This window comes from Mustela putorius, unplaced genomic scaffold (assembly GCF_011764305.1).
Source record: "Mustela putorius furo isolate JIRA1106 unplaced genomic scaffold, ASM1176430v1.1 tig00003846_pilon_pilon_pilon, whole genome shotgun sequence".
Lineage (NCBI taxonomy): Eukaryota > Metazoa > Chordata > Mammalia > Carnivora > Mustelidae > Mustela > Mustela putorius.
Genome location: NW_025421999.1, coordinates 6,588,970 through 6,615,399, shown reverse-complemented (window position 1 = coordinate 6,615,399; position 26,430 = coordinate 6,588,970). Strand labels below are relative to the sequence as shown.

General features: G+C 33.4%; 1 protein-coding gene across 1 annotated transcript in view; it reads left to right on the top strand.

The window, feature by feature from the left end:
- The first annotated feature begins 2,722 nt into the window (after positions 1-2,722).
- The window catches only part of LOC123387175 (cyclic nucleotide-binding domain-containing protein 1-like), a 76,209-nt gene continuing 52,501 nt past the window's right edge, over positions 2,723-26,430 (top strand). The window contains exons 1-2 of the mRNA XM_045063132.1: positions 2,723-2,865; positions 18,160-18,350. Of these exons, the coding sequence (XP_044919067.1) occupies positions 2,763-2,865; positions 18,160-18,350 (294 nt within the window). The 5' untranslated portion in view covers positions 2,723-2,762. The remainder of the gene's footprint in view (positions 2,866-18,159; positions 18,351-26,430) is intronic.

Genomic DNA, 26,430 nt, shown 5'->3' with positions numbered 1-26,430 from the left:
ACAGTCAGAATGGCTAAAATAAACAAGTCAGGAAATGATAGATGCTGGCGAGGATGCGGAGAAAGGGGAACCCTCCTACACTGTTGGTGGGAATGCAAGCTGGTGCAGCCACTCTGGAAAACAGCATGGAGGTTCCACAAAATGTTGAAAATAGAACTGCCCTATGACCCAGCAATTGCACTATTGGGTATTTACCCTAAAGATACAAACGTAGTGATCCAAAGGGGCACGTGCACCCGAATGTTTATAGCAGCAATGTCCACAATAGCCAAACTATGGAAAGAACCTAGATGTCCATCAACAGATGAATGGATCAAGAAGATGTGGTATATATACACAATGGAATCCTATGCAGCCATCAAAAGAAATGAAATCTTGCCATTTGCGACAACATGGATGGAACTAGAGCATATCATGCTTAGTGAAATAAGTCAAGCAGAGAAAGACAACTATCATATGATCTCCCTGATATGAGGAAGTGGCGATGCAACATGGGGGCTTAAGTGGGTACGAGAAGAATAAATGAAACAAGATGGGATTGGGAGGGAGACAAACCATAAGTGACTCTTAATCTCACAAAACAAACTGAAGGTTGCTGGGGGGGAGGGGGTTTGGGAGAAGGGGATGGGATTATGGACATTGGGGAGGGTATGTGTTTTGGTGAGTGCTGTGAAGTGTGTAAACCTGGTGATTCACAGACCTGTACCCCTGGGGATAAAAATATATGTTTATAAAAAATAAAAAATTTAAAAAAAAAGAAAAAAAGAAAAAAAAAACTAAAAAAAAAAGTTCCTTTCTACTGGTAATAATTTGGACATTATAGTTTTCCTAACATCTCTCAATGTATGTTTTTTGTTGTTGTTGTTAATCTAATTTCTCTCCTAAGAGCTTTTGTAGATCGAATAGGTAAGGAAAGAGTGGGTATGATGTATGTAAAAAACATTCCTGACAAATGGTAAAGGTAGAAATGAGAGAGAAGTGAAGGAAGGCCATGTTTAAAGAGAGGAAGTGAAGGCCAAGTTTCAGACATGAATGTCTTGATTTATCCTCTTGAGGATGGTAAACACAGGAGTGTATGTTAGAATCAAATGAAAAGTTCCATGAGAATTTCAGAACAATGGATCATGTGGATCATTTGTCAGGGTTTCTGATCTGTCTTCAGTATCTTCTGCATACCAGTAACCAAATCCAAGGTTCTGTTCTAGACAATGTTTTTAAATCCTTGTTTATTTCTTCTCCCTGTGACTTCCTGTCTTTTCATGTAGGCTACTTTAAGTTCTTCTGTAACAACAGGCTTGGTTGAGAAGGCAAAGCTTGTAATTAGGACTTTGGCACAGGATTAAGGGCCTTTATTTAATTGAGAAAATAGATCTTTCATAGTCAAATATCTTTCATTTTTTTTTGTCATTGTTGTTATTGCATGGAATCAAGAAGCACTTGACTTTTCCATTTATGCCCCGCATTGCTAGATCTCTTCCATTGCTTTCTGTTTATGCTTGAAAACTGTCCAATTTTAGGCCCTGATAATACATTGCAAGAAAGAAGTAGCGTTGAGCAAACAAAACGGTAACTTTCTGGCTCTTTCCATCTACTTTCTGTGAAACAGTGGGTTTCCTAGGTACTTGGTATGCCTTCCAACTTCCAATAAGTTATTGCAGAGAACTTATATATCAAATGTTTGGCACTTTTTTTGCTGTGATATTATTTTTTACCACCTCCTGTTTTATTGCTAAATCAATGATATACACTTTAGGTTTTGGTTATAAAATGTTATTTAATAACACTCATCTTTATTACTGCATCTGAAGTACACTCTTTTAAATGATGTTAACTAGGAAGCCAGTTTCCTCAAGACTGTTTCTTAAGACTATCTACTACATTAGTATTTTTCCAACTTCTATTTTCCTGGAACCCACAACAAAAAGCACAATATATTGTCATTTAGTAAATGTGTGCACACAACCACATGCATACCAGGTGTCTCAACTGGGCATTACATCTAAACTGGGACTATTTCTGGCAAACCTGCGTTTATGAGTATCCCAAACTCCCTTTCCAGACTGATTTTTCACAATAGATTTTTAAAAATTGCTTGAAAAATATTGAGCATTTAGCAATGGTATGATAAGTTAGTCTCTTGTGAATTTAGGATCAACATGAATTTTGTAACTTTATTATGGTATTATATATATTAAATAGTGAATTTAATGATTAAAGCAAATAAATACCATCCATCACAGGATGACTGTGTTTTATTTAAAATTACATGTGCATTTTTTTCAGTTAAAATATTTATCAAATGTTAAATTGCAGCTTCACTTAATTTAATAGTACTTGGAAAGGATTTAAAGTATACACTGGATTAAAAAATCAATCTTTTTACTAAACAAAGGAGGTCTTTATTATTATAATGACTAATAGTAAAAGATATAGTCTTACAATTGAAGCACTGAGTTTTCTATAAAAAGAAGGTAAAGACATTAGGTAATTTCCTTAAGTTTCAAGTTTCAAGGATGTACATCTTAGTGCTGGAAAGAGAATAAACTCTAAAGTTGATTACAAAACAAAAATAGAGTATCATCATAGGTATCCTTAAGCAAACCTGTAATAAAAAAAGAAATGCAAATTTGAAAGCTTGAAAATCAGTAATTTTTGGTTTGTCTCTTTGTAGTTAAGCTGTGTTCTCTCTATTTGCTAATCTTTTTTATGTTGTTTTAAGGCCCATTTATAGGACATTGCGTGAACACAAAACTGTATGGAAAATGCTGAAAACAATTCCAGATTTGACCCGTCAGTTACCTGAGGAGCATCTGAAAATACTTAGTAAGAGTGTCACTTCTGAAACCTGGGTAAAAGGCAGCACAGGTAACAGACTAATCTGGAGGGAATTTAGCAACATAGAATGTGTGTCACTATTTTGAGTTCTCTATAATATTGATATTTTCACTTGATACATTAAAATGTGCTGTTTGTGTATATTTTGTTTGTAGTTATAAGTACTGAAATGAATAACATTCCACATTTTAGTATGGATGTCTTAATGATATACACTAGTGTTTTCTCTATGTTGGGCATGCATCACAATCATGCAGAGGACTCAAATTGCTGTGTTCAGTTCTAAAGTTTTTGGTTTGGTAGGTGTGGTATGGGGCTTAATTGCATTTCCAGCAATTTTCCAGGTGACACTGCTAGTATGGGACTATACTTTGAAAACCACTCATTGATATACACATTTAATGACAATCTAGCATATAGTTAAGAGAGCAAATGGTCATAGCAATTAACTGACTTATCCAGATATTGACCCAGATATTGGGCACAAAACCCCTCCAGGCAGATTTTAGTTTCCCAATTTTAAATTTCTAGTCCCTTTACCAAGGATACACTGGGTACATTAATAGAAGTACTTCATATTGTAATTTTTGAGGGGTATACAAACACACACACACACACACCTGACACAACAGAATTCAATACCATTTTTTGCATTTGTGAAATACCTATTAGAAAAGTAGAATTAAGTTTATTTAATATATTATTTATGTCAGGGGATATCCCTAATTTATTCCTCACAGACACAAATAAAAGTATTATTCTTGGGGCACCTGGGTGGCTCAGTGCGTTGGGCCTCTGCCTTTAGCTTAGGTCATGATTCTGGGGTCCTGGGATCGAGTCCCGCATCGAGCTCTCTGCTCAGCAGGGAGCCTGCTTCCCATCCCCCAACCTCTGTCTGTCTCTCTGCCTACTCGTGATTTCTCTCTCTCTGTCAGATAGAAAAATAAAATCTTTAAAAAAAAAAGTATTATTCTTCTTCTCCACAGATGAGAACTGTAAGGCATATAATATCATGCAGAATATTCCTGATTAGAATTGAATTTCAAACACACTTTAACTCACTCTATGTCTAATATTCTGCTGTTTTTATAAAGTGGTTCATCAGGATCATGCCTTAAAAATATAACTGTAATTTCAGAGAACATGTGTCTTTTGAAATATGTCATATGTCTGTTGAAATATTTCAAGACTTTTCCCCCAGTGGTCATCTCTTACAATTAGTTTCATTTAAGCTGACATCAAGCAATGAAAATTAAATCACAGGAGTTTGCAAAGGACAAAATGATTTTGAAAGGCAAGAAAGAACATTCACCATTGCCTTGCATTAACTTGAGGATAGTAATTTAAAAATTAATTTGTTTTTATCATAAATCCCTGAAATTATACTTATTATGGTAAAAATATGGAAACAACCTAGATGACCTTTAATAGAAGATAGATTACAATGATACATATCTTTCATGGAATAAAAGGCATACTAAATTATGATACATGTATCCAATGAAATTCTAGGCAGTTGTTAAAAAGAATGAGGTAGATCTCTCTGTATATTGACATGGAAACTTATCAAAATTATTAAAGACAGTAGATAAAAATAGAGCAATTGTGGAGTTATATAAATAATATGGTTATATTTTCACATATTTATACAAATATGAAGTTATATATACAGATGTACTGCATATATACATATATAAAAATTCATAGTAAAAAGACATAGAAGTAGCTCCAGGAAAACAGTCCAAAAATAAGTATTTTTAAAACCATTACCTTGGTGGACGGAAGAGTTGAGGGACAGTGAAGAATTAACTCTTTCTTCTACATATATTTCTGTTGAATTTTTCACAATAAAGATATATTCACGGGTTTGTGTTTGTAATTGTGTGTTTTTTTTTTTTCAAAAAGGTTTTAAAATTACAATTCAAAGCAAAAACTGTATTCTGATGGTATCTTAAAAGTTGGGTAATTGGCTATTAAAATGTGAACTTTCATTTCTTGACAAATATATATCAACTTTTATTTCATCTTTCATATCAAATAAGGTTTTTCAATTCATATTTCAATAGAACATATTTTCAAACAGTTTATAAAAAATACATGTCTCTGCCTTTACATATACCTGTGTCAAAATCCTTCTCTTGAGTTTTTAAGACGTCTGATTCAGACAGTCCAAATCTGTTTCACTACCCAAGCAGTCAATTCATTAAATATCTGACCTTTGTAAATCTCTTCATTCATCCAACTTAAAAAAAAAAAAAAAAAAGGTATAACCAAGTGTCTTTCTCTCTTTTCTTTACTCATGCGTGCATTTCACCTCTGCTGCTGTTATTTAAAGTATTCCCCCTAGGAGCCCCTCGTCACCAGGCTGCTGACTTTAATCTGAGGCTGAGGCTTTGGTTTCTCTCCTGCAAGCCTACACAGCTGTTTGCACCTTCTGGTCTCTTCTGGTGGGTTCTTTGGAACTTTGGAATTTAAGGCAGCTTCCTAAACCCCATTACTCACTCACCCTCTCACTCAGCTTTCTTAAACAATAAAATATTAACAAGATAACAATATTATGATTTTAGTTACTGGCTAACACATATACATATCTCTAGTTTAAGTGAAAATGGCACTACAACATAATATAAATATCTAGCCAAAGATATATGTTACTTAATTCGAATGATTTCAAGAGTTTTCCATTGGATCTCTTATATTTTGGCCTGAGCAGCAGGCATTTTTAAGATTGGCAACCTAAAGCTCATGAAAGCTAAGAGAATTAACTTACCTCAGAATTCAATTTAATGGCTAACATGGAAATAGATCCCAGATCAAAATTTTATTACTGTCTACCTTTATATTAACATTGATAGATTTCCATGAAATAATTACTATAAGGGTTTTTTTTTTCTTATATCTTTATCATCTTTACTGTTTTCTTTTTGAAGTCTGTTAAGTCTTAGGAGTTATTTCTCTTTTATTTCTTTCATTTTTTAAAATTTTACTCCCACCTTTTATGAGGTTATATCTCAAAAACACCACAGTTCCTCACTTAAGTAAACTCTTGTATTTATTTTTAATGCTGACAAATATTTTTATATCACTAAATTTTAACATTTATTTAGCCTATATAGATTGTCTTTTCTGTTGTGGTTTGAATTTCATGTAACATATAAAAATGCAGTAGCCAAATCTCCTAAAAAAATTAGCGTGCATCTTTTCCATAAGTAAATTAACCATAATTCAAATAATATGCTCTTGTAATAGAAATAGGAAAATACTTAGGCCTATCATAAAGACAAAGGTTCTCTTACAAGCAAACATGCCTTAAAGAACATGCATTGATTCTAAAGCATGGGTATACTTTCACAGCAACTAAGGTGGTGTGCCCTGATTCATGAAGATTTGTCCTTGAAATCTGGCAAGAAAGCTTTTTCAGTCTTCAACTGCATTGTAAGGGGCTAGCTCCATTTCTGTCTTTCCCTATCCAAGAGATGGTTGTGAGACTTTGAGAAAATTAATGCAAAAATTAATGCAAACTCTTCAGTCACATGATGATACCAGAAATCTTTGCCATGATATTTATTTCTCTAATTTGGCTATGGAATCTTACTTTCTAAATAGTGAAACTGAAAACCAGAGATGATAGAACTACTCAACAGCGAATCAGAACGTGTGTTACCCAAGCACAACAAATAACTGCTCTGAGCATTTGATACAGGAGTATTAATAAGTAATACCAGTGTAGAAGCCCCATATGCATAACTTTCTCCATTTCTGTATTGGAACATTTTCAAATAATAAAAAACTACTTCGGTGCATAGGTGGTTCAATATTCACAAAAGAATTAACATGATACATTGCATCCATAACAAAAAGAATAAAAAAAAAAAAACCACCACTTGACCATTTCAATAGATTCAGAAAAAGCATTTCACAAAGTACAATATCCATTTATGATAAATATCCATTTATGATTTCTGCAGAGTAAGTCTAGAGGGAACATACCTCAACAAAACAAAAGTCTTATCCCAAAAACCCACCTCCAACATCATACTCAAGGTGCAAAACTGAGAGCTTTTCCCATAAGGTCTGGAACAAGACAAAAATACCTACTCTCACCACTCCATTCAACATATTATTGGAAGACCTAGTCACAGAAAGTACACAAGAAAAAAAAGGCAATCAAATTGGTTAAGAAGAAGAAAAAAATCTCACTATTTGCAGGTCATATGATACTATAAGTAGGAAACTCTAAAGACCACCAAAAAACTGCTAGAACTGATAAATGATTTCAGTAAAGTTGCAGTATACAAAATCAACATACGGAAATCTGCATTCCTATACATTAATAATGAAGCAGCAGGAAGAGAAGTTAAGAATACAATCCTATTTACAATTGTACCAAAAACAATAAAATATCTACAAATAAACTTAACCAAACATGTGAAAGACTTGTTCTCTGAAAACTGTAAAATACTGATAAAAGAAATTGAAGATGACATAAGAAGATGGAGAGACATTCCATGCTCATGGATTGGAAGAAAAAATATTGTTAGAATGTCTGTACTACCCAAAGCTAATGCTGCCCAAATTTAATGCAGTCCCTGTCAGTACACCAACAACATTTTCCATGGAATAATTATATATTATATAAAATATTTTTTGATCTGGCACTACTCTTAATAATTTATAAGTACTACCTTGCATAATACTTTAAAAATTCTATGACATGTGTGGTTATAATCCTCATTTTACAAAAAAGGAACTTGACAGGCAGGGATATTAAGCAAGCTGGACAAGGTAATGCAGGTAGAGTGGTCAGATAACACTCGTGTAAGATGCCTTGCTATGTCAACATGCAAGATAAGAACTGAAAAAATGACACTGTTAATTTAATATTTGAAAGACAACAAGACTTTTGAAAGTAACATTTTCTTCAGTGTTTTAGGATGACATTTCCTAGAGAGTTTTCATGGAGTTCAGCTGCAGATAATGGATATTAAAACAAACAGCTACAAAAAATAAATAAGCCAGAGAAGCAATTTTGGAATGGAACATTAAGGACCTCCAAAAAAAATAAATGAACAGAGTGGCAAAAACTGTGAATATCAACTTTTTCATAACTCTGGAAAAGACCTACATCAATCCAGGGGTGTTTATTCCAGAAAAATGGTGGAATCTTGCTAAGAAGAGTGAGTTTTACAACATTTTGACTTCTTCTCTTCCCATCTCACTATAGCTTAACTATGCAGTTACCTGAAAAGCAGCAGCCTTGAAGTTATGGTAGCTGTAAAAACCAGACTAACAGCCACTGGTGGTGGCAGAATAGGTTTGCATCCCTCTTAAAGGTTCCATCCAAGTGATTTGACCTGTCTGGTGGCTAATTTGACCTAATATTAATTAGATGGTAATACTCCTAAATTGATCTACAGATTTAACACAATCTCTAATGAAAATTAGAGCTGTCTTTTTGTAGGGGTTGGTAAGCGGATTCTAAAATTATATGGAAATTTAGAGGGCCCTGAAGAGCAACTTATTTTATAAACCAATGATAAAGTTGGAGGCCACACACACCTGATTTTGCAACTTATTACAAACCTACAGTTTTAAGGCAGTATAATACCAGCACAAAGATAGACATAGAGTTTAATGGAATAAAATTGGAGGTGCAGAAATAAAGCTTTAATTTCATGGCCAAATGATTTGCAACAAGAACGTCAAGAAAATTCAATTCCAGAAAAGGTAATTTTTTTAAAAAAATGGTGGTGGCACACCATTTTTTCTGTATATCAATCCGTATGCTGAAGAATGAAGTCAGACCTTTAACTCACACTATATATAATTACTAATCTAAAATGGATCAAAGACCTAAATGTGAGAACAAAACCACAAAATTCTTACAGCAAAATTTTCAAATTAATTGTGTGACCATGGATTAAGCTATGCTTTCTTAAACATGACACAGAAAGCACAAGTGACAGAAGAGAAACCAGATAATATGGATTTTATAAAAATTTTAAATTTTGAACTTCAGTGAGCACAATCAAGAAAGATGAAAATGCAACCCTTGGAATGGGAGAAAGTTTTTGCAAATCATACCTCTGATAAGAAACTCATATCCAGATTATGAAGAACACTTACAACTCAATAATAAAAAGGCAATTAACCAAATTTAAAAATGAGCAAATTATTTGAACAGGTACATTTCAAAAGATGATATACAAATAGCCAATAAGCATGTTAAAGTGACTAATATCATTAGTCATTAGAGGACTGTAAATCAATCGACAATTATATACCACTTCCTTCCCATTAAGATGATTTAAGTATAAAAAACAGACAATCATAACCATTAAGATGTAGGCAAATTGAAACTCTCACACATTTGTGATGACATAGTAAAATGGTGAAGCCCCTCTGGAAAATATTTTGGCAACTCCTCAAATGTTAAACATAAAGTTAGCATTTGATTGAGAAAGTCTACTCAGATATACCAGATAAATGAAAACTTACATTCATTCAAACTTGTACACAAATGTCTGCAGAGATTTATTCACAATATTCCCCAAATGGAAACAGGCCAGATTTCCAACAAAAGATGAATGGATTTTTAAAAATGTGCTATATCTTCATAATGGAATATTGTTTGGTAGTACTAGGGAATAAAGTACATGTTACAATCTGAATGAATTTTGAAAATATTATGCTAAATGAAAGAAACTACTTACAAAAGATGCATATTTATAATTTCATTGATAAGAAATCTCTAGAGTAGGCAAATTTATTTGAGACAACAACTAGTGGTTGCCAGGAACTTGGGGGAATAGGGCCTTGAGGCATGACTGCTGATGAGTATGAATTACCTTTGGGGATGATGAAAATATTCTAACATTAGATTATGATGCTGACTGTAAGTCTATTTGAATATACTGAAAAAACCCTCATGGACTGTGTATTTTAAAAAGTGAGTTTCGTGGAATTTGAATTTTATCTCAATAAAGTAATTTTAAAGCTCAAAGTAAGGGGTGTCTGGGTGGCTCAGTCTGTTAAGCTGGTTTCAGCTCAGACTCTGGTTTCAGCTCAGGTCATGATTTCTCAGGGTCATGAGACTGAGCCCTGCATCAGGCTCCACACTAGCCTGCTTTTTGTCTCCATAGATTTACCTATTTCAGAAAATTCATATGAATAGAATCATACAATATGTGACCTTTTGTGTCTGGCTTCTTTCACTTCACATATTTTTGTGGTTCATCCACATTGTATCATGTACTTCATTCTTTCTGTGGCTATAAGCTATTATCTATTTTTCAAAGTACTTTTTTCTTTAAACAATCAGAAACCACTAGACACCGCTAATACCTTAACACATGCCAGCACTTGGAAATCCTTGAAATTTGAAGTCAATAAATCTTAATAAATGTTTAACATTAAAAATATGAAGAATAAACAAACAAACAGAAATGAGTTTTCTGAGGAAATGGATGTGTGAAAATTCAAAGACTTCAAAATGCCAGCACGCATTGAGTATTTCCTGTAGGACACTGCATAGATACTAAATGACTTCTGAAGTAAGTTATCCCCGTGTTTTCTTTCCCTACCTCAGGAAGCAGCTCTGTGCAGCATATCTGGGGGAATACTGCCATAGGAGAAAAAACTTCTTTCTTATTAGCTTTTAGAAATACCTTATATTTGAATAATAATGTTTGATGGTATGTAAATTCCTTCTACCACCATTAATTATTTGAGAGAGATATCTTAGCTTTGTAGCTTTATAGGACTATCCCTTTCTTGTGTTTGAAGACTGAAATTCAGCTTTACTAGTTTCACTCTAGCAAAGGGTTGAACCAGGGCTTTTGAACCTGAAGCCAATCTTTTGTATTCTCTTGCCCTTTGCTGGCCCTTCAAACAAAAATAAAATAAAGTAAAATTAAATTAAATCAAAGTAAAGTAAAATAAAATAAAAAATTCCTTAAGTAATTAAACTCCTGCAATTCTGCAATATCAAGAAACTTTTTTAATGCATATCATCAATAAGCCTTCACAAAGACAGTATGTATCAACTGATAGTTTTTTTTTTTTATGGATAATCTAGAATGTCTGCCCACATGATGCATCATAGAAAGCAGTCTTCCTTTTCTGATCTTTCCTAGTGTAAAACAGTTCTGCATGGTGATGCTGTTATCTACTATTGGAATGGTTCTTGATGTGATATGTCCTTTTCATGGCACTGGTCTGGATTTAATGTTTACTGTAAATTTTTATCTTTAAAGTGTCCAAAATATAGTGTGACATTTTGTAAAAGTGACACCAATAAAATGGTTAAGATGGCTTTTAGTAGTAAAGGAAAATAATACAGAAATATTTCTTTAAGTTTATTTTAAAACTTAGAACATTCAAAAATGTTATTATAGGGAAGATAATGGTAGTTTTCATAAGCCAGAAGTTAGAAAAAACATGTAAAATGATAAAAGTTACTTAAGTGATATATTGGCCTCAATCTTTGTATTTTGTAGAGGAAATGAGTCAAATTATCAGTCAGTTTTATATCCATAATTTTTGCCATGAATTTCAAAAATTTACCAAAATTGATCCATTTAGATTTAGAATATGCTTTAAAATTTTACTAAATTTGATATTTAGGATTAGAATGTGGTTTAGCTTAATGTTAGGAATCATGGTGTAAATTTCAGAAAAAAAATTTTGAATCATTATGTACTTTAATCAAGATTTAAGCTAGAATATAATTATTTACTTTAATCAAGATTAAGCTAGAATGTAATTTGGGGTACATGATGTTTCATAAAATTGTTGGCATATTTTAAAGTAGAAATGTTTAATCAACTGTATTTGATATGTAGCCACAGAGTTTTTAAATTTCAATGTATGAAGTGATTTATATATTATATTCATTGGAGACAATAGAAATAATGATATTAATAGACAACTCTTCATGATATTTAATTATTATTAGAAAGAATCTCCCTGCATAAGCCAATAATTCTAACGCTCAAATTATGAATTATATAGATTTCTTTAAAGATTAATTGACTTTTATTAACAACCATGAACAAAAACTTGACCTTGCTATCCAGAGATATATTTTAAAGATCAGAAAATAGTGGAAAATCCATCTGGAAGTTGTATTCCTTAAGAGAAGATACTTTTTAAAACCCTTACTGAGACTTTTTTTCTTTGTTTTAATAGACCAGAACTTTTGATAACTACTTTAAAATGTTCAATTTTATGTAATTTGGGTCAGAAAGAACACATTCTTTGTGTGTTGTAGGTGCTTCCATTTATTTTTAGAGATAAAAAATTTCTCAATTTACCACCTGCATACCTCTAGGCATATATACCATAACACATTCTTCAGGCATGATTTGGTCTCAAGTTCTTAAGCTTCCCAAGCTATCTTTTCTCTCCTCATTTCAAAAACAGAGCTGACCCTAATGCACTTAGGTTCTTAATCTGAAATATGACCTAACTTGCAGTGCTTGGACAAAATAGTCTACTCAATAAATCTTTAACAAATCAGTGTATTCATTAATTAGTATTACAGGTCATTCCCAGCCACTGCATTCTTGAATACACAGTACCAATTCAAAATTTGTCTAAGAACACAGTTCTTAGTCAATATATTGAATGATAGTCTGAGAATAGATGTCATTCATTCATTCTTTCAGGTAAAATAATATTTACCTTTGGATTGTATCAGTGAATCCCATGGTTATATATCCAGATGCCATCCTTTTGATCTTCCCATGTAGAAATGATATTTAAATCTTTAGAAATACTCTGGTTATAACCTGGTACAAGATATTTTAAATAATGTGTTTTGTGAAAAATTTAGCTGTGTTTACAGTACATTGTTTTCTTTTTTTGAGAACTCCCAGGAAATTCAGTGGTATTGAGACTTCCAGTCAAGTAAATTTTTAAAAATCTCTTGTAGTTGCTAAACTACAGGTAACTAATAATATTAAATTTTTTTTAAAGATTTTATTTATTTATCAGAGGGAGAGAGGGGGAGAGAGCGAGCACAGGCAGACAGAATGGCTGGCAGAGGCAGAGGGAGAAGGAGGCTCCCTGCTGAGCAAGGAGCCCGATGTGGGACTCGATCCCAGGACGCTGGGATCATGACCTGAGCCGAAGGCAGCTGCTTAACCAACTGAGACACCCAGGCGTCCCTAAAATTTTTTAAAGTAAGGAAAATGGAGTAAAAATTTATAAAAAAAAAATGGAGTTAAAATCTCTTGTAGTTGCTAAACTACAGGTAACTAGTAATATTAAAATTTCTTTTAAAGTAAGGAAAATGGAGGGGCGCTTGGGTGGCTCAGTGGGTTAAAGCCTCTGTTTTCAGCTCAGGTCATGATCCCAGGGTCTTGGGATCAAGCCCCACATCGGGCTCTCTGCTCAGCAGGGAGCCTGCTTCCCCCTCTCTCTCTGCTGCCTCTGCCTACTTGTGATCTCCGTCTGTCAAATAAATAAAATCTTTTAAAAAATAAATAAATAAAGTAAGGAAAATGGAGTAAAAATTGTCCATTGACCCAGTACTATCTCCTCACAAATAAATAGCATTTTACAGATTTTGTTTCTGTAATTTAATATATTACATCTTGTTTTTCCTTGTTCCATTTCTTCACTAAAATTTAAAACAATATTGTAGGGATGCCTGGGTGGTTCAGTCTGCTAAGCATCTGCCTTTGCCTCAGGTCCTGATCCCAGAGTCCTAAGATCCAGTCCCACATCAGGCTCCTTGCTCAGCAGGGAGTCTGCTTCTCCCTCTGCCTGCTCAGGATCCTGGGATCATGACCTGAACTGAAGGCAGATGCTTAACGGACAGAGCCACTCAGGTGCCCCAGCCTTGGTCTTAATATAGCATGTTATGGATATGAAAGCAATTTGAGAGATGGAATTTTCTTAGTGTGTGTTTTTTTTATTTTTTATAAGAAGAACTAAGTAAAAATATCAAATAATGTTTTAAGGTTATTAAAAAACAATCAACAATTTGTGAAATTATAAATTCTCCCTTTATGAAATCTCTGCAAATATTGGACAGGAAATGTCAGTATTAATACTATTCCAGTGGAAGATCAGTGCCCAAAATAAAATGAAATAAATTTCTCTTCATCCCTACCACTTACCTCTAGATTTATTTATTTGAGTTTTTTAAAATCTTAAAATAAATATACAATGTTACTTGTAGATTATTTTCCACAGGTTATAGCAGTATTCAAAAAAAGGTGATGAGACATACTTCATATAACTTCTCCTAGTACCTTATGGGAAGAAAAATTGCCCCAAGGAGTAAAATCCTATCTCCAAACATACCTTAATGTAATAAAAGTTGTGAAAAATTATTCACTGCTTTTGTTATGTTATCTATGGGACCGTTTAGGCCTTATACTATGAGGATTCCATGAATAAAACCACCTCACTTAAAAGTCACATAACTTTCTGGTATTTTCCTAAGTTCCCACCTAATGAACTGGGAAGAAACTAGTTCACACAGGAATTTTGTCTTATTTCTCAATAGACAGAATTCTAAGGAAAAAAATGAGTTGTTCCCCAAATATTTTAAAAGATTCTTTGGAGAGAAATACAATAAGGACATTAGTTAAGTTTTTGTTCATTCAAGTATATGCTAAATGCCTAAAGTAATCCAGGCAATATGCTCTGGGCTGGAGATACTGAGAGCAAAGTTAGAGATCCTTCTCCAAGAGGTTAGAATCTGTTGGCAGACACTGAAAATGCAGTGTCATGACAGAAATTCTTTGAAAAAAAAGGTCACAGAGGAGGGGCATTAATTAGTATGGATGGGCATTAATTAGTATGGATGGGAGCAAGGCAGAGGTCAGGCAAAGGCTTCCCTGGTAAATAGATAACACTTAAACTCAATTTTACAGGCCAAGTAAGAATTACCCAGGTGACAATATGACTTTATTCATCCAATTATAGTTCCTTGAAGCATTTAAATCCTTTTAAAATGGTTGATTTTAGCTGAACCAGAGACCAGGAGACTCTTAGTCAAAAATTCACAAACGTGTTTCCTTTAATCAAACTTCGTATTTGGCCTTCGACCTTTTGAAAACTCAGTACCAAAATGAGTAAACTTGCCCTTATTGGTATTCTCAGTTCCTTTTGAATGCCTTTTGTTCAGCTAATTCAAGTGTGGTTAAAAGATATTTTAAGACATGAGGTCCGTCCTGTACTAGGAAATTTCTTCAAGCCCTTATGAAAATATGTTTGTGTTTTTTGTTTGTTTGTTTGTTTTTGTTTTTTTGCCTTTTCATGTCATGGAGTGTGGCTAGATAAATAATAATATGAAACTAATTCTCAACCAACTTGATTTTATTGAATTTTTTTACTTTTGCAAGACCTGGGAATCAAAATTTAAAGCCATTTTGATCTGTATTTTAATTCTTATAGTCAAATTTTTCTTAGATGCTTGGAGTGCTTTTTTTTCTAAAAAGTTATGTAATGTAATTTTGTGTATTTTGAAAATTTGAATAAGGAGCCTATGTTATAGGTTCCTTCTCATTGCTTATGAACTTCAAAAGCTTGCATTTATCTTACGTTGTTAATGAATATATTTTTGTCACAATTCATAAGTTTAACACCACTTTGTGATTTTTAAGTAATATTTCAATTGTTATTTGAAAGCTTAACTCTTTTTTTCTTCTAGACCTTTTTAAATTTTGTGTATATCATTTATCTATATATTTGAGGATCAGTTTCAGATGGTACATGAATTCTGAGAATTTTCTGTTATCTTTTAAAAGATTTTTAAAATTTATTTGACAGAAAGAGAAAGAGGGAGAGAGGGAGAGCACAAGCAAGGGGAGCAGCAGGCAGAGGGAGAAGCAGGCTCCCTGCTGAACAATGAGCTGGATGCGGGACTTGATTCCAGGACTCTGGGATCATGACCTGTGCCAAAGGCAGACACTTAACCAACTGAGCCACCTAGGCAACCCCTAATGCAATTATTGTCTTTATATATAATGGAGAGTTAGCAGCTTCCAGAATAGCTTAATTTCACTTATTTTTTATGAGTTATAATTTGAGGGTTGATAAAATATTTTCTGGCGTGAATCTCAAATTCTACTCCCCTGCTAATTAGTTTAACTCCTTAAAGGCCTCCTTAATATTACAGTTTTTTTAAATATAAATGGGAAAATTAATACATTGTAAGTAGAGATTATTTAGTCATATTCACTGTCATCAGGCCAAACCCTGAATAAAAAGGAAGGTTTTCTTCAGAGCACCAGAAAAGTCTTGTCCGTCAGTAAGGCAAACCTGTGTTATGGTTAGAGTTAAGTGAAATTACAATAGTCACAGAAATTGTGTTCAGTTGTGAGTAATAGAGAACTAAATGACACTAGTTTACAAAAATTTCAGAATATATTTATGTTACATAATGAGAAGTCACAAGATAAATTTAAAGGTATCAGGGTGAATATCCTGAGGTTCTTGCCATTTCCTTTTAGAACCAAGATGCTTCTCCAGCTCTAACATATCTTTGTCTTGATATCCACGAAGGAGTGACATGCATATTTGGAAAGCAGAAATTATCCCAATGTTTTGTTAATCAGAATCATGTCACAGAGCCATGCATGTAAGAGTATTGGAAAATGTAATTTTTAAACTGGCACAGGCAACACCTGATAAAACTGTTGTTTTGTTAGTAAAGGAAAAGACTATTCATATTGGATAAGCAACTAGGAGCCCTTGGAATAAAATTATTTCACACAATGTAGTTCTTTCTACACTTTTTATTCTATGCTAAGAAATGCCAGTTATATCTATACTAAAACAGGGGCGCCTACGTGGCTCAGTGGGTTAAAGCCTCTGCCTTCAGCTCACATCATGATCCCAGAGTCCTGGGATGGAGTCCCGCATCGGGCTCTCTGCTCAGCAGGGAGCCTGCTTCCCCCACTCTCTCTGCCTGCCTTTCTGCCTACTTGTGATCTCTATCAAATAAATACATAAAATCTTTTTAAAAAATCTATACAAAAACAGAATACAAATTTATTTATCAGAATACACATTTCACCCAGCTGCTTTTTTCACCTAGCTGTTTTTTTCACCTATGCAATTGGTCAAAATCATTAACACTCTTACAAAATTTTATTACCTTTTACCTTTACAGTGTTCTTTCTACAATGTAGTTCTCTCATACAGCTCATCTGATAGGTATTTAAAAGCAATGTTTCTACAGTGTTTTCACCATATAGATTCGATGTTTAGTAAGAAGTGATATTGTGCTATCCAGAAAGGAATCTATTTTAAGCTCAGGCATTCAAGCAAACGCAACCCTTGCTTTAAAGAAGACTGATAATCACTATCCTATAGTCATTGTGTACAGATGATTACCAAGAAAGCCCCACTAATAAAGCACTCATTTAGAAAAAAGCAGAGAAGGCAAGCAGTTGTCATTTTTTAGGAAAACAAAACAAAACAAAACAAAAACCAACAATTGTTCCTAAAAATCAATTGTAAAGTTTCTATTTATTGCAAGATAATAAGCAAAATTTAAGAAAAGTCCTTCTCACAACACTTGAATAATTTGCTCCAATCCTATAAAATAATGTAAACAATTGGAAAATGACATAATCCAGTCCTATGCTCCGCTTCTTTAAAAGGTCAGGCTTCAGAAGAACTAGAACAGATTTAAGTCGCATTCAAAATGCTCACAACTGAGTAAACCAACCATACTTACAGGAGCATAGCTAAACTTTAGGAAGATTATGGAGAGTTACAATGTGGAGCAAAAGAAATACTGGAAAAAACTTTTGTTTCTAATAATGATCTCTCTTTCTAAATGAGCGTCTATGAGCAATCATCATCATACCCAGACGAAAGACAAATAAAAATTAATATATATATATAGTTACTTATATAAAATAAGCAAAATTGCATTTTTGAGGGGAAGAGAACATTTTAAAAAATTCAAAGAATTTTCTGATCCTTTTTTTCTTAAAATATCTTAAATCTATCAATTGTAACATGTTACCATGGTTCTTTTTCTAGAATCTATCAGTTCCATAAGAGGATCAATTATTATAATTGTCAGAAAAGAATTCTGCAAATATGGAGACATGTTTTTACTATTCTTTTTTGAGTATAGTATTTGAGTATAGTATTTGAGTATAGTGTTCTTTATTCTTATTTGAGTAAATTATTTGTGAATGCCTAACTGCTACATTAGAGTTCTCATTGCATAAACTAAGAGAAATCTACTAAAAGCAAAGCAACTGTAATATGTGTTGTGGTCATGTCTATATCAGAAAACCTGGGAAATAAAGTCAACAGTATAGCTTTTTTGGTTTTGTTTTGTTTCAGTGGTTGGAAATGATGGATTTTATATAATACTGAAAGGTTCAGCTAGACCTCAAACAAAGGTACATAGCAATCTGATTGAAAAAAATGAGTCAACAGCTTCTTTCATACCTCAGCATTTCCAAGGATTTGTCAATGAAGACTTCAAAAACTTTATGCTTGCTGAGATGCACCCACCTTCACGTGATGCAACAGTAAGAAACGAGTCTTTGCTTTTTCCATAAACAACAAAGTATCATTATTATAAAACTTGATCTCTTTCAGATATTTAAATCCAAGTATCTTCAGTGAATTCTTAAGTATTAAATATAAGATATCTTTTAAAAATGAAAATTATACTATTAATATTGAACTTGAAATTTGCTTAAGAAATTTTAATGAGGGATGTCTTCAACAACATACCATCCACTGGCAGGGATTATATAGCGTATTTTGATAACTAGGACAAAGCCAATGTAGTTGGATCACTGAATGAAGAAGAGGGTAGTTTGAGATAAGGGAGAGGGAACAGATGGTTTGAGGAGAGGAAAACAGAGGACAGATCATGAAAGGTCTTTTTGACAAATTAAGAATGCATGCTTATCCTGTTAATCTCAAGAACAACGGTAAGGTGATCAAGGGATTGATTCCTTTACAGTTGTAAGGTTTTACCTGAAGAAAATCCTTGGCTTGTATTTATGATTTTGACACTATCAGCTGGTCAAAAAATTAAAGTTCAATATCTTTCTGGGTCTCTGGATATTCTCCATGGGAATCAAATGTGGTTTGACTAGAATTGTGACTAAGAGAAATCCAGTTTTAGATTTAAGGTGGTCAAGATATTCAGAGTAGAAAAGAGCCAATGAAACCAAATAAAGCCAAACTATTTATCACTATGGACTGAAGTCAAAAAAACCTACAACATTCTCAGAACTAGGATGGATAAAACTATGAAAGAAAGAAAAAGATAAAAAATGATACAATATAAAACCATATGGTTGTTGATCACATGTGAATGGGTAATGTTTCTGATCTTTCTTGATAGAGATGAAAAAGAGTACATTTGCCACTCAATGGCCACATAATATGTACCTGATGCCATTTCAATATGCTTTAGGAAAAAATACCACACTTGGCACAGCAGCTATAATGAGAGCTACTTCTTAGTCCACGTAGTAGACCAAGTAGTAGTCAACTCTAATCTTTCAGAATCTATTTGTTTGTTTGCTCATTTGATGAGGGCAAAACTCATGAATTAAAATGGGAATGTGATGGGACCACCACCTCTGAATTCTGTAGTGGGTCTATGAAGGTAGCACTTATCTGCCATTCTGCCTGGGATGTAGTATTTTTTTCTCCAGTTTTGTTGAGGTGTAATTAAAAAATAAAAATTGTATATATGTATCTCACATTTAAATAAAGTGAAATTATCAAAACAATCAAGCTAGTTACCATAGTCATCATGGCACGTAATTAACAATCTTTTCGGGATGAGACCACTTAATATCTAACCTCTTAGCAAATTTCAAGCATACAGTACAGTATTGATTTTATTTTTTTTTTTATTTTTTATTTTTATTTTTTTTAAAGATTTTATTTATTTATTTGACAGAGAGAAATCACAAGTAGATGGAGAGGCAGGCAGAGAGAGAGAGGGAAGCAGGCTCCCCGCTGAGCAGAGAGCCCGATGCAGGACTCGATTCCAGCACCCTGAGATCATGACCTGAGCCGAAGGCAGCGGCTTAACCCACTGAGCCACCCAGGCGCCCCAGTATTGTTGATTTTAGTCCCCATGCTGTACATTAGACCTGTACGATTTACTCATCTTGCATAACTGAAACTTTGAGCAATAGCTTTTCATTTCCTTTAACCCCAGCCCCTGGTAACCAACATTTTACTCTTTGCTCCTATGAGTTTGACTATTTTATATTATACATATAAGTGAGATCCTACAAAATTTGTCTTTCTATGTCTGGCTGATTTCACTTAACATACTGTCCTCAAGATTCATCCATGTTGTAGCAGTTGAGATCTTCTTTATCCATTCATCCATGCATAGACCTTTAAATTATTTCCATATCTTGGCTATTGTGACTAATGCTGCAATGAACATGGGAATACAGATATTTCTTAGAAATCGTTTTATTTATTTATTTATTTATTCATTCATTCATTCATTCATTCATTTCATTTCTTTTCATTTCATTAGTTGTCTACACAGAAGTGAGATTGCTGGATTGTATGGTAGTTCTATTTTTAAGTTTCTTGGGGAAACTCTACACTGTATTCAATAATGGTTGTACTAATTTACATTTCTACAAACCGTGTACAGGTGTTCTCTTTCCTCCACATCTTGGTCAATACCTTTTGTCTGTTTGATGGTAACCATTCTAAGAGGTGTAAAGTGACGACTCATTGTGGTTTTGATTTGTTTTTTTCCTTGTAATTAGTGATGTTGAACACTTTCATATACCTGTTGGTCATTTTTATGTCTTCTTTTGAGAGAGAGAGATGGTTATTTAGATTCTTTTCTCACTTTTTAAATTGAGTTGTGCTTCTTATATATTTTGGATATATGTTAATCTCATCCAGATAAATGGTTTGCAAATATTTTCTCCTATTCTGTAGGTTGCCTTACACTATGTCATTTTTTTCTTCTTGCTGTGCAAAATAGACAAGTCTCACTTGTTCTCTGTACTTTTGGTGTCATATCCAAAAAATCATTGCCTAAAACAAGGTCAAGAAGATTTCTGTTTTCTTCTAAGAGTTTTATGGTTTCGGGTCTTATCTTAAAACTTTAACCCATTTTGAGATGATATTTGTATATGATGTGAGATAAGAATCCATGTTTATTGCTCTGCATATGGATATCTAGTTTTCCTAACATTTACTGATGAGACTATCCTTTACTCAGTATGTTTCTTGGTACTCTTGCAGAAGATCAGAAACCCTAACTGCATGGATTTATTTCTGAGATATCTATTCTGTTCCACTGGTCTACATGTCTGCTTTTATGCCAGTAGCATATTGTTTTAATTATCATAGCTTTATAATGTAATTTGAGATCAAGAAATGTAATGCCTTTGTTCTTTGAGTATGGCTTTTTAAAATTTCACATATAAATGATATCATACAGTTTTTGTCTTTAGGCTTATGTCACTTAGCGTAATGTCCTCAAGGTCCATCCATGTCACAAATGACAGTATTTTTTTCTTTCTCATGACTGAATAACATTCAATTATATAGATAACATATCTTCTTTCTTATTCATCCATTGGCAGATAAAGGTTGTTTCCATATTTTGGGTATTGTGAATAATGCGATAATAAACATGGAAGTTTAGATATCTCTTCAATATCTTGTCTTCATTTCTTTTGGGTTTATACCCAGAAGTGGAATTACTGAATTATATGGTAGTTCTATTTTTAACTGTTTTGAGGAAGTTACATATTGCTTTACATATTGGCTGAACCAATTGCTATTACTACCAACATTGTATAAGGGTTTATTTTTTTCCATAGCCTCACCAACACATGTTATCTCTTGTCTTCTTGAGGATAGCCATTCTGTTACAATGTTTGAAGTGATTTCCTATTCTGGCTTTGATTTGCATTTCCCTGATGATTAGGTATGTTGAGCATCTTTTGTGTATTTATTGGCCACTCAGTTGTCTTTGGAAAAATATCTAGTTCTTCTGCCCATTTTAAATAAGATTGTGTTTAATTGTTGTTGTCATTGAGTTGTAGGAGTCCCTTATATATTTTGGATATTAACTCCTTATCTGATATATGGTTTACAAATATTTTCTCTCATGTGTTTTGTCTTTCATTTTGTTGATTGTTTCTTTTGCTGTTAAGAAGCTTTTCAGTTTTGATATAGTCCCACTTGTTGATTTTCACTTTTGTTGCATTTGCTTTTGATATTGTATCCAAGAAAATGATTGTCAAGATCAATGTGAAGAAGTTTCTTTCCTATGTTTTCTTCTAGGAGTTTTAAGATATCAGATCCTATCTTTTAGTCTAATTTTTGTGAATAAGGTAAGATTCCAATTTCATTTTTTTGCATGTGTTTATTCAGTTTTCCCAGCCCTCCGTGTTGAAAAGACTATTGTTTCCCCCACTAAATGTTCTTGGTACCCTTGGCAAATATTAGTTGACTATATATGTGGGAGTTTATTTCTGAGCTCTCTATTATACTATTATAATTACTGTAAGTTTATCATATGATTTGAAATCAGGAAGTGTAATGACTCCAGCTTTTTTCTTTTTTAGGATGCTTTTGGCTATTTGGGATCTTCTGTGATTTCACAGAAAGTTGAGGATTGTAAACAGATAATTTATCTTCCTTCCCTCCTATTTTCATGTCTTTTCTTTCTTTGTTCCTCCTCTTCTCTCCCTCCCCCTTTTCATCATCGGTGGTAGTGGTGGTGGTGGTGGTGGTCTTCTTCTTCTGTTCTGCTTCTGCTTCTACTTCTACTTCTCTTCCTCCTCTTCCCCACCCCCCCTTCTTCCTCTTCATCTTCCATTCAATTTCTTTGTCTAGGAATTCAGACTATGTTAAATGGAAATGGCAAGCCTGGATATTCTTCCTTGAACTAGATACTAGAAAAAAATCTTCAAGATTTTCCTTCATTGATTATACTGTTAGCTATTAGCATTTTTTATACAGCCTTTATTTTGTTGAGGTACATTCCTTCTATAGTTCACTGTTGATCATGAATGGATGTTGAATTTGTCAAATGTTTTTTCTGTATCTATTAACATGATCATGTTAATTAATGAAAACCCTTTAATTCTACTGTGGTGAATCACATTTATGTGATTATGTAAATTATGTATAATTTATGAATATTGAGCCATCCCTGCATTCCAGGGATAAAATTCACTTGGTTACAGTGTATAATCCTTTCAGGGTACTGTGGAATTTATTTTATTTAGGTTTGTTTTTGTTTTTGTGCTTATATTATTCAGGGATATTGGCCCAAGTTTTCTTTCCTAATTGTGTCTTTGGCTTTAATATCAGAGTGGTGTTGGCCTCATAAAATGAGTTTGGAAGTGACCTTTCTTCTATTTTTTTGGAAGAGTTTTAAGAATGGTTGGTATCCTTTCTGAATGTTTGATAGAGTTCACTTATGAAGTTATTCTGTCTTGGGCTTTTCATACTGGGAGGTTTTTGATTACTGATTCAGTCTCCTTATTTGTTACCCATCTGCTCAGGCTGCTATTTGTCTGATTTACTTTTGGTAAGATGTATATTTCTAAAAATATATCCATTTTTTTCTAGGTTACTCAATTTGTTGGCATATAACTGTTCATATTAGTCTTTAATAAGCCTTCTTATTTTTGAACCATCCGTTGTAATAATTCCTCTTTCATTTTTGATTTTATATATTTAAAACTTCTCTTTTTTCCTTAGGGTAAGAGTTTGTCAATTTTATCTTTTTTAAAAGAAAACCTTAGTTTTATTGATTTTTAAATTTTTTTTATCCTCTATTTGGTTTATTTCTGATCTAATCTTCATAATTTTCTTCCTTCAGCTAACTTTGGGCTCAGTTTGTTCTTCTTCTAGTTCCTTAAGGCATAAAGTTAATTTGAAATCTTTTAAATATAAGCATTTAGCATTATGAATATTCTTTTTAGGACTGCTTTTGCTACATCCCATAAGTTTGGTATGTGATGTGGATTCTTTTGTTTTTTGTTTTTTTGTCTTGAGATATTTTTTTTAATTGCCTTTTTTTTTGTGTGTGTGTGGTTAAAGTAAATCGATGATTTTGCTCGGAACGAATTGCACTAAAGACACACGATAAAGTAGGGTTGCTACATTTGGTAATGTTTCATAAACAAAAGTATTTTAGGTATGGGCAGAATGGCACAGGTTCAAACGCTAGAGCTGGTGGGTCTCTGGAGAGTTACAGGTCTTTTTTGTGCCAAGTGAGGTGGCTCTGAAAAGAGCCTTTGGTTTACGACGTGGTCAGGTGGTCTGGAGGCAGCTCACTGGCAGAAGGTGTACCTGATGACTGCCTTGCTGGTCTGAGACATGGCGCACTTGTTTTGATTTCTTTTTTGACCAGTGGTTGGTGAAATATGTTGTTTGGTTTTTACATATTTGTGTATTCTCCTGTCTCTTTATAGTTATTGATTTCTAATTGCATTTCATTGTTGTTGAAAAATATATTTGTAATGATTGTGACCTAACACGTGATCTATCCTAGGAACATTCCTTGTGCATTTGAGAAGACTATACTGCTGTTGGGTGAAAGTTCTGTGTATGTCTGTTAGGTCCATTTGGTTTATAGTGTTGCTCAAGTCAGCTCTTCGCTGAAATTTTCTGTGTGGATGCTCTGTCCACTTCTGAATGTGGGCTATTAAAGTCCATTATTATATGTGTCCTTAAATCTAAAGTAGTATCTCATTGAGTATTATTGGTTCTTGTTTTATTTTGATCTCTTCAGCCACTCTGTGTTTTTTTATTGGGGGATTTGATCCATTTACATTTAAAGTGCTAATGATGAGAGGATTTACTATTGCATTTTATTAATTGTTTTCTTTCTGTTTGGTAGTTGTTTACTGTCATCATCATTTGTTATTTGATGATATTTTCATAGTGATTTACTTTGATTCTTTTCTCTTTATCTTTTGTGTATCACTAAATATCTTGTAATTTCATTTCTTAAATTGATAACAATTTAACTTCAATCACATAGAAAGTCTCTACACTTTCACCCCTCCCCTACTTTGTGTACTTGTAGTCAGAGTTTACTTCTTCTTATATTGTGTATCCCTTAACAGTTTTTTGTGGTTATAGTTATTTTTAATATTTTTGTTTTTAAACTTTTATATTCGGATTTGAAGAAATTTTTATTCCACCATTACCATGTTGCCTTATTTTGTATTTGACTGTATGTTTACCTGTATCAGTGAGAGTTATGCTTTCATGTGCTTTCACATTGCTGTTTAGCATGCCTTTCTTTCAATTTGAAGAAATTCTTTTAGCAGTTCTTCTAAGGTGTGTCTAGTGGTGATGAACTTCCTCATTTTTGACAGATATGGTCATTGGCAGGTTGTTATTTGTTTGTTTGTTTGTTTTTTGGTACCAGAAATATATTGTTCTACTCTCTCCTGATAATCTTTAGTGTGATAAATTGCTTTCCTCTTGCTATTTTCAAAACCATCTTTGTCTTTGACTTGAAAATTTAATCATAGTATGTCTTGATAGAGACCTCTTTATATTCAGCCTACTTGGGTTCTTTCTGCTTCTCAAATCTTGATGTCTTCCTTCTCCATTCTTTGGAAGTTTTTGGTCATTATTTATTTAAGTAGGCTTTCTGTACCCTCCTCGGATTAGGGTAAGTGTGTGGTAATGGCTCTGGGTCCAAGGTGTCCATGTGCCAATACTCAGAGAGCTATGGAGGTGCTAGCTCTGGAAGCACAAAGTAGCTCCAATTCCAGGGAAGCCCGGCAGTGTTGGCTCTGTTGTGTCCAACAGGTGCGTCCACACTGGCAAATACTGTAGAGGTCCTCAGTGGTGAAGGATGATAATGTCATCTGCTCTTCTTTACACCCACCAGAGAATTCACCATGGAGAGGATTTCTCTTGGCACTGAGCTATGCTGGCCTGGGGAATGAGGTGACACAGGTGAAATGTTTCCTTCCTTTTTCTATATGGCCATTCTTGTTTTTTGTGCTTTGGTGGTGTGTTGCAGCATCTTAATTATATTCCAGCATTCTCTCACAGCTATTTTCATTTGAAGATAGTTGCTAAATCCCTTTTTTTTTTTTTTGAGGGAATTAGGACCTCTTAGCCTGCAATCTTGATGATGTCTGTGATACTGTTTTAATTTACTGTGTTGGCTAAAGTTGAAGAGGGTAGGAAAAGGACTGTCTCATAGGCTTCCACATAAACTTCCTTAATAAGAGCTCTTGTCACGAAGACCAAGAAACCAATATAAGGGCTCTACCATGTCTCCATTCAAATTATACACTTAAGGCCCATGGAAATTGCCATGAGGTAGGTCTATGGACCCCATGGAGTTACTGAAAACTAGACCTAGGTGAAAACTCCATTTTTAAATGCATTCTCCATGTTTCTCATGTAACAGGTGGTCATTGTGACACTTAAAGTATTCAGATTTTATTTATTTATTCATTTATCTATTTATTTATTTATTTATTTTGTATTCAGATTTTAAAGCCATTATTCCATGTTTTAGGTTCAACAGAATACTTGCTTGGGCTGTGACTACAACCTTATCTTGAGATATGCTATCCTTATAATTAAATACTAGGCCCACTACTC